General features: G+C 37.9%; 1 protein-coding gene across 1 annotated transcript; it reads right to left on the reverse strand.

Moving 5' to 3' along the window:
- Positions 1-1,841: 1,841 nt before the first annotated feature.
- dusp2 (dual specificity phosphatase 2) lies at positions 1,842-5,781 on the reverse strand. The gene is made up of 4 exons (XM_074639327.1): positions 5,220-5,781; positions 3,826-3,947; positions 3,480-3,699; positions 1,842-2,689 (listed from the first exon to the last, which is right to left on the reverse strand). Exons 1-4 carry the CDS (start codon positions 5,593-5,595, stop codon positions 2,472-2,474), a joined length of 936 nt encoding a protein of 311 aa, XP_074495428.1. The 5' UTR covers positions 5,596-5,781; the 3' UTR covers positions 1,842-2,471.
- Between the last annotated feature and the right edge of the window lie 4,522 nt (positions 5,782-10,303).

The raw sequence follows: 10,303 nt of genomic DNA on the forward strand, positions 1-10,303 counted from the left end.
TAACTGGTTGAGGTGGAGCTAATTATAACTTCTTTACTGTATATACATTGAGGTAGTTTCGGTTTGACCCCCTGCCAAAGGGTCATAAGATAAATCTGGCTACACACATTTGTATTCTTTTTACAAACTTTTCTCTAATCTTTTGCTTTTTTGGGGGGAAATATTGCATAATTTTACCTCTTCTGGCGCCAAGCAGTTATTTTACTGAACCATTTGAGAAATTTAGAGGAGAAATCACTGTTTGGTGGAACTACTGACAACTCAAAGAGGAGCCCCAAATAGACAATGCAATGTATTTTATAGACTTATCATATGTTTTTTAATGTAAAAATCTTAATCTGAATTGTAACTGGTAACTAAAGCATTAATGTAGTGGAGTAAAAAGTACAATATTTATACAATAGTATAAAGTACAAATACTTCAAAATTGTAGTGTAAAAAGATGTACTTACTGTAGTTACTTTACACCACCTACACAGTCTGACTATCTGTACTAAAACCGACATAATATTTATCTATCTTCTCCCTTTCTTTATGCTTTAATAGAAAATAAAAAGGTATTGAAGAGGTTGACTATGAAACATATTTACAGTGGAAATGTTTGCATATGTCGTCTTACAGTAGATAGATGATTATTGCACAGATTTGACCGTGTAGATGTTTTTTTCTATCATTGAATCTCAGCCCCCGCGCCTCCAACAACACTTCATTTAATTGAACAGGGATCTTGAAGGGCAACAACATGCAACTGAATGCTACGCTTGATAGAAATATCCATTAAAATGAGTCAGCCTTTACACCTCAAATGGACGTCGACCGCATGTGACTGTGAAAGTCTGAAAGAACACAAACCAGAACAAATGTTATTTTTCTGGGTTTCAGCTGAAGTGAAAGTCATAATCAGAACCTGAAAACTCCGAGGTTGTTTCTCTGCTTCGTGACTGGAAAACTGTAGCTAATGGAAGGAAGAAGTCAAGCATAAAAGTTACGCTCGAGTACATTTTGTGAAATGGATACTTGCAAATGAGAGGAAGTGGATTATTTTAGCTATGGCTATGAGAAGAGCGTGGGCGGCATAATTAGCATGGGGGGATGAGGTAGTGGAGGCAGCTGGTGTTAAACGCTCTATTAGTGGTGGTTCTTTGTCATCTCGGCCTATTTAAGTTTAAGTTTACTGCATTTTGTTTCTACAGTTCATAATAGAAGACACTATTTATAACAATTCAGTGTTCAAAATAGTGTGACTTGACAAGAGACCTTTACTCATGATAAAATAAGGTACGTGACCTGTGGTTCTTCTGACAAACAACCGGTATGAACGTAGATCGGCGTGGATGATAAGCCGTAAATCTTGCAAAATGAGGAACCAGCGTTCGGTTTAACTAAAAACAAATGCAGTATGTAACAAGAAGGCATTGTTGGTATGGTTATGGGGTTAAAAGTCTACATGAGAAGTTCTTTATTTGACTTTCCAAACTTCCTGATTACGAAAGGTCCTTTATGGCTTTCTGCTCTCTTGCAAGTGTACACATTCTGTGACAAATGTCCAAAGTTGTTCTCACAACTTAAGTGGATGTGAAATTGGGTGTTGAGGTCAAAAAGGACATGAGACTGTAAAACCCATTCTCTGTGGATAATCCTCCAAAACGCTCAGCAATTGCAGCGTTTTAATACCTTCTGGTTTGACAGTAAGAGTGCAGCAACTTGGTCAGTGTGTGAACTTATGCATTTGTAATGTTGACTATATATATATCGACTGTATCTTTTAAGATATAAGAAGTGAAATGTGTGTCACAGCATGTATGATATAAGGACACTATACAGAGTAAACGGACTCAGTGTGTTCTTCAGCATGTTTTTATTTCAGTGGAAAAAACAGCAGGAATCAGCCAAACCTTAAAGTGCAGTAACAGACAGTAATAATGCTCACACTGTCTTAAGAAATGTTGAAATAATAAATACAAATAAAAAACATCTATTTACATAACTTCTTCCAGCTTGAGTGTAACAAGTGTGCATTTTTTATATATTAGCTAATAAAACTCCTCCAGTGTTGCCTCGAGTAGTTAACACAGTGTCGTCTCGTGAAAAGACGTGTCATGTCACAGTGGTCGGAAATGTGAAGGAATGACTTCCAGTATGAAAATAAGACAGCCCTTGCAAAAGATCAGGCACATAAATCAGTATAAAATGTCAGAGGGAAATTAGCTGCTCCAACTTGCTGGCTCAGAATCATTATTGTTTGTCAGTTTCTCCTGAAAGTACAGTAGGAGTTCAGATCCAGCAGTCATGTGATGCCAGCAACACAAGTAGCTTTTCTCTGAATGTACAAAGTTTACACTGCTTTCAATAGTACAAACAGTGCATTTGTAAACACGAGTCCTGATAATGCTCTGAGTGTAACGCCTACAAGAGGCAGGAGAATGGATTAAAAAAGAACAGTCATGCTGCCTCTTGATGTGTCTGCGTCTTCATCCCTGGCAGAGCACGTCTGTCTCGAACTGCAGCAGCTGTCCCATGAAGGCCAGGTTGGGGGATATGACCTGACGCCGCTGCTTCACAAAGTCAAATGCCTCCTCCAGCTTGACGTGCTGCGTGTGCATGAGGTAGGCCAGGCAGATGGTGGCTGAGCGGGAGATACCTGCCTGGCAGTGCACCAGCACCCGACCGCCGCTCTGCTTCACCGAGTCTGGAGGCGGAACGGAAAAGAAACCAGACGAAATGGAAAGAGGAAGAGACTGATCAGCATATTGCGTTCCATTACACATCAGAATCTTTGACATCACTGAGAATGTTTTACAAGCAGGAATACAAAGAACGCTTTAATCTGAATCCACCCAGAAATTAAAATGCATTGTCATTATTCACCATTAATGAAGTTAGATCTTTTAAATCCAACTCTGTCTTCTCCTGAACTAAACTTTATGAGGTAAAGGGGTCAAATATAAAGAGTTTCTCTTCTGTTGGAGACGTATACGTGGGCATGTAAGCTGTATATATGTGTGGGTATGCAGATGATATTGATATGTATATGTGTTAAATCTGTACATGTGGAAGGGCATACACGGCTACATACTTTAGAAAGTGAGGATGGAGCCTACAGTTCTCCAGAGGACTGAGTTATGACCCACAAGTTCTGTGGCATGCCTCTTTTTGTGCATATACACTGTACATGTATATAAAAATGAGAAAAGGGTATTAGGTACAAATATCTGTAAAGTTTTGTGCCTTTTCCAAATAAAAAAATAATTCTCTTCTGCATCGTGTGCAGCATAATCGTGTTGTTTTGTAATCAGACGATTACACTGTTGGTCCTTAAGTCGAGGCTGCAGGATGGATTATAGTGTCCAAGCTGCTTAGAGATTTGTTTTGGATATTTTGTGTGTTTCATCAAGAGTGTAGAAGACGAGACTAATTCACTGTGTGTTTGACTGTTACACAGGTTTGGGTGCTCTGGATGTTTAGGGGGAGAGACTCACCGATGAAGGCGATGGCTGTGGAGAAGCACGCTCTGATGTCAGCAACGAGGCTGTCCTCCACCGTGAGCCTCAGGTACTGGAGCTCGCTCTCATAGAAGTTGGGGCATGTGGAGGAAACGTTGAGCACGGCTGTGATGCCCGCTGCTGCCAGGGTCTCTCTGCGGGAGGAGTGGAGGGCACTGCCCAGAAACAGGAAGGGCAGCAACTCCACTGGACCATCCTACAATTTACAAAAAAAAAGAATAATCACTACACAGTTCTGGTCTTTTTTATGCTATATATTTTCCAGTTGTATTACATTATGTGTTATCTTTTGATACTTTAAAAAAGGTGAATTTTATCTTACCTGATCATATGCTGGTGTCCTGCGACCTGACACTGTTGGCTCTGGTTCCACTGTTGAGAGGCGACTGCTGGCTGAGCTGTAACAGAGCTCTGGGTAGGCCTCTGAAAATCCCTCAAATCCACCTAAATGGAGGTCACATAATATTAGTTAAGCCCCGAGCTTTCACCAAAGTCCTTCTTAAAAATGTGTTATGTATGAAACAATAATAATAATGTGGTAAACATGAAAATAAGCTTTTATATACTTATTTTTTAAATTGCAGGTTCAACAGTTTCTTTATCCTTTAGCTTTGATTATGGAGATTTACACAAGCTAAACTCTTATTTATTCTTAAAATATATTAGTATGTTCAGTACACAGATATTATTCAACACATTTATAATAATATAATAAAATAAATGTATTTATATAGCACTTCTCAAAACAGATTTTACAAAGTGCTTCGCAAGACAATAAAAGCAGATAAATAAAGTAAAAGATATGGTAACTGTTAAAACAGAACATATCAATAATATTAATAATAATAGAAGTGGTAAAATGGTAGGACAAGTTGATAAAACAAATATACAGTATATATATATATACATAAATGTGTATAAATGTACACATGCGTCCAGAAAAGGATGTATATATATTTATACCCAGTCTTCTACTTATAGTAATGCTATCCTAAAAAAACGTGTTTTCAAAAGTTTTTTAAAAGTGGATAGTTAGATGATTAAAGAGGTTAAAGAGGTTTACTACATGGAAAACATCACTGTAAGGTTACAACTAAAGACAGATGTATTCTTAACTTAGTGGTCCCAAATAACTTCATTTTTCTTAATTGATGTGAAGTAAATGAATATGTAACAACTTGGGTATTTTTATTTTGTATTCTTGTATTCATTTTTCTTGGTATTTTAGTACATTTACTTTACTTGTACTTTGCTTTCCATTTTATGCTACATTTATGACACTTGTAGTTACTTTTTACATTAAAAAAACATGATATGATGCAGTACTATACTACTAATCTACACAGTAGTATACAAAGTATCTGAAAGTGGCTCCACATTGATGGACTACGACAATAAAAAGCTTTATACGCTAAAAACTGAATAATGAAACTTTTCTGCATAATGAGTACTTTTACTTAAGATACTTTAATTACATTTTGCTGATAATACTTCTGTACTTTTACTTAAATAACAATTTGACTTCAGGACTTTTACTTGTATTTTTGTTTATTATTATTCCTGGATTCAAAGTGGATACAGAGTTAGATGATCGTATCTCTATATAGGAAATGCATTCCAGAGTTTGTAGCTGCATGTTTTTTCTTGCAAAGTCAACAGCAGCCCTAAAAGAACAACATTTTGGTTTGTAAAAGTAGTTTTAAAAAATCTTATTACCTTGTAGGAAGCAGATCTGTGTGTGGACTTCGTTGTGTAGAGCTGTGAGCAACATCTGGGCCACACTCTCCACCTTCAGCTCGGCCACGGAGCTGCTGCTCTGGTCCACCACCACCACCGGGCAGAACTCTCCGCTCCGCAGCCGGCCGAGGAGCGCCTTGTCCGGCACCAGCCACTCCAGAGCCACCACGGAGCTCTTGGATCTGCGACGCAGCATCGAGTTCCAGTTCACGTTTCTGGACTCAGAAATGTGCGCAAACGAGAAGTCGAGGAAAGGTCTGCAGTCGAGCACCACCTGAGTATGTGAACCAGGGCTACTGAGTATGTGAACCAGCTCATTGCTAGTTATCTCCAAAGTCTCACTGCTGGAGGTCATGGCTGAACAACAACAAAAAAATTGTATTTAAAAATAATTTAAAAGTAATAAATAATTGTTCTTAAATAAAAATGATCACAAAAAATAAATATATTTTTTGTGATAATTTTCGTTATAAAGTAGGCTACTTGTTGGAGATGACTTTATAATCTACTGTACTTGTTGGGTCTGTTTAAAAGCAGCTTCAGATTGAGAGTTTCACTCTTCACTGATAACAGCTGGAGGAGAGGGGCGGGGTCACGACGTCACAGAGCGGAACGACCATATATGGACGGCCGCCACTCCTCATATGGACACTGACGTCAACACTGATTTTCCTACCGCGCACGTGGTCGTTTTGGGGTTATCCCGTGTTTTTGTGTTGAGTGACGTCATGCTGCGAGTTAAAACTGAACCCTTTCACTGAAACAGCAGAGTTGAGATATTTAGATTAAAGCTGAGCTTCTCTACCCTTTACCAAAGGAAGTTTATTCAAGTGTGCTATTAGTGTACTTCATTTAAACTTAAAATAAGAGAGTGTGCTTTCAGTTTACTTTTTATGTACTTATCAGAGAGATATACTTAACAAAATTATACTTAAGTATACTTGGCTTCTACTGACAATAGAAAAGTCTAAGTATACTTTGCTTATACTGACAAGTATACAGAAAAGTCTAAGTATACTTGGCTTCTACTGACAAGTATACAGAGAAGTCTAAGTATACTTGGCTTATGTTTACTTTTTGATAGAGTAGCCTATTAGAGTGTGTGAGAGTTTGTAAAGGATGTTTCGATATTAATTTACTTTAAATCATCAAGAATTTTCTACATTTTTGCATTCTCCGTTCACCATGGAGGCATGCGAGAAAAATTAAATGAAAATAATTGTATTAATTAATTAATTAATTATTATTATTATTTATTTATTTTAATTTTTTTTTAAATCTCATCACAAAACATAAAGTCAAATAACAAAAGGAGCAAGTCTCTTTATGTAATACATAAATTATTGGCTAAGTACTAAACGTTAAAGAAAATGTACAAGTATACTTGCAGTAAAAACTATTAAACTAGTAGTTTACTGAGTGTATACTTTAAAGTGTACTTTCATAAAAAAGTGGGCTACAAGTATAACTAGTAAACTAACAGCATATAAGTTCACTTCCTAGTATAGTTGCTTTACAAAATACAACTTAGATGTAAACTAGTTGTGTACTCAAAGTATACTATTCTTACACTTAAGTATACTTTTATAAACTAAAAAGTGGGCCAATTTAGTCCCAAGAAGTATTGTAGTATACACTTACAAGTATACTACTATTGCATTGATTTTAATACTTATACTACTAATACTACATAAAGTATATTTGGGAAATACACTTTATGTACATTGTACTGTACTTAAACTTGTATACTACTACTAAGTATACTACTTTTCATGAGGGTAGGAGGTCACTGCATCACCGCTTCTGTTTTCATGCCCCACACAGATCACACATACTAAAGTAACACTTCCTCTTTGTTTGTTGCTTTCCACCTTGGGGAAAAGTAAAATGTTGCAGTGAGGAAATACCAGAACTGAACTGAATTGCTTTGTTGCTGCTCTGCTGGGAAATCATCTGTATCTTTCTTCTCTATGACATTATTACACTGCAGAATAATAAAACCTCTGCCTCACGGTGCACACCGGTTATATCGAATGCACAGACACAACTATTGTTTCTGCTCATTATTATGAGGATTTAGACCCGTCGCCAGTTATGGATTACACAGCTTTATAACACACGTTTCATTTTGCACACAGGCGAGGTGGACAGCAACATATTAAAAATAGTCCATAAAGTTTTTCATACATTTGCACTCCAAGTACATTTTACTTACACTCAAAGGATGAGGCTGGTGATATTCTATATCACATTGTCAACACATCTCATGATGAGACCAAAACCAAAAAGACATCAATCTTTTTTACGTTAAAAAAGTTGTTTGAAATGTCTAAAAGTCGAAAATACATTCTTAAATCTTTTAAAAAAGGCTTAGTAATTTCCTCAAACAGCTGGGCTCTGTAGTTTTTGGTAAATATTAATCAAACAGGAGTAAATAGTACATTTATTGGGGACTCTTTTCAGCTGTTGATTTGGTGCACTAGTGAGTATAGGACTGTACTCTGCAGTGCTCTAGTTCATCACAATATGACTTATCGATGGACAATAATGGAGGTCATCATGGCACAGAGGAATAAGATCACATTTAGGCTACACACACAATACTTGTTTTGGTCTTTCCGTTGGATTGTTGACAATATGAAAAATATAAAATAATACCAGATTTACAGTAATCCTTTGAGCAGATTATTGATAACGAATTATACCCAACAAGAAAAGCCAGAAATTAGAGGGAAGCCTTCAGTTCAGCAAACAGGATAGTCTATATATTCCTCTGAAGTTTGCAATGCAATTAGGTAGAAAGCTTTCTAATAAGGAGAAGATGGTCATCCCCTCACTATTAAACTCAAAAGACCATTAATCTTTCAATTAATAATGTTAAAATATTAAAGATTAAGACAATAATGAATCAGAGATGGCTTGTAGGGTGTTTTCCTGTTGACGTGGTGACAGTCAAAATGCCACATTGGAAACCGGTTTTCTCAGTTTCTTTCTTGGAGTGTCGGGATTCTACATAAACCTCAAAGTTTCTGTTAATGCTAGAACTGTTATTTTACACAAGTGATTTCTATATTTGTGTTTTTGTCATCTTCTCACTGGTTTTAAGTAGTGGGGGGGCTCAGTTGGGAAAAGGTGATGTTACGGCGTTAGCAATATTTGGATCAAATTTTGATGACAGTTTTGGGTGAAATTTGATCAGATGTGATCAAATCATACACAAACATTCCTGATGAAGCAGATTCGTTTTTGAGTATTAAACTTGATAACTAAGGACGTTTTTTTAATGAACTTTCACTGTGATTGTTGCTTATTTAGTTGTGAATACACTAAGATTGTCCATAGTTAATTGTGAATAATATATATATATATAGAGATTTGAAGTTTTAGAGGCTACAAGTACATCTCAAGAGAAGCCTTTTTTGTGCTTTTCCTGGAGTAGTTTTCAATACAAGTTGTCTCAATTCAACATGAGTAATATTTAAGCAAGTATTCAAATTGAGTAGGATATTATAGACGTCTACGCACCCTGGATAAGGACACCCATTGTCCTTCAACCCACAGACAAACATACTTTATGCGCAATGTGGGATTGTTTATATCAAAGTGTAATGTGACGTCTTCATTTCCTCATAACCCACATTCAAATTACTCTGCCCTCCCACATACGTCTCCCACTCAAACCTCTGACTCCACTTTCTTCTTGTTCCCACTTCCCTTCGTTCCCACTCCCTCACCGCTGCCTGCTGGCCGCTCAGCAGCACTCCCACTTTGTCATGCTCTCCACTGCTGAGGCTGCGATTTCAATCTACACACACACACACACACACACACACACACACACACACACACTGGTACACAGTTCATCACGGCTGTCAGCAGAGCCGCTGAGCATGCATTTACTGTAGCCTCAGCCTGCACTTTAGGCTTGAACACACACATACTGTAGAAACCCACAGAGAAGCGATGAGGTCTGTTGAGTTGGAAGATTGTGACTCTGTGTGTGAGGGAGTATTATAAAGAATGGTTTCTTCTTTTCAATGTTCGCCCCCATGTCTCAGCAGCCCGACAGGAAGCGGCACCGCACATACATCCTGTCACCATCCATGCAGGCCTCAACATCCACACACACGCCCACCCTCATACTGTATCATCACAGCCTCTGTCACATTTGGCATAGCTCATAACCCAGACTGACTTCGCCTGAAATATTTGTCAGAGATTACCCTGGAAAAACGTGAGCAATGATTAATGATTTCAGAGGTGACTTAGTTCCTGGATGCGGTGACTCGTACATTGATCAGTAACTCACTTTCGTTTTCATCTGGTTCACATGTTTCATCATCTTTCCTATGTTGGTTGGCAAAGAATCAGCCGAGAATACGTCTGCCCTGACACGATACTGAGAGATGGGTGTGAATTTGTTATTGTTGTGGTGACGATGATCTTTTACTGCCACAGGAAGTTTGACTTTTACATCGTCAGCGAGTTAGGTGCTGATAATAGCACAAGGCGTGAAAGATGAACAATGAGCAGAAATATGACGTGACGGACGTGTAGAGTCGAAGACGAGGAGGCGGTGGAGATTGTGATACAACTTGTGTGACTATTTTTTGAATCAGCTTTTGTCATCAAATCAGAGAGCCTACTATAGGCAGACGGAAACAGAGAAATAAAAAGTCTGGTGATGGTGTCGCAAGAAAACTTCAGAATGATAAGAACATTATTTGTAATTTAAAAAAGTTGCCCCTTACTCTCTCTCTGTAAATGAATATATAGGTAAATAAACATGATGAAAACATCTGCTGCTAGCTTCTACCCCTCCATGTCTACCCCCTCCTCCCACAGGGGGATTATCCAGGATTAATTGGATGGCTGGGGGCTATTAATCTCTGAAAAAAAAAACACTAATCCGGGAGATTTACCTCATCCCTGACTCCTCTCATAAACGCCCACGTGACACAACGGCATCGCTCCATTCAGGGGGAACGTGACCCTGCTGGGGTCAAATCATCGACGTGTTCTTGCGAGCTGATGTTTAATGTTACGGAAAGTTGAGGGGTTTC

The sequence above is a fragment of the Sebastes fasciatus genome, chromosome 6 (assembly GCF_043250625.1).
Source record: "Sebastes fasciatus isolate fSebFas1 chromosome 6, fSebFas1.pri, whole genome shotgun sequence".
Taxonomy (NCBI): Eukaryota; Metazoa; Chordata; class Actinopteri; order Perciformes; family Sebastidae; genus Sebastes; species Sebastes fasciatus.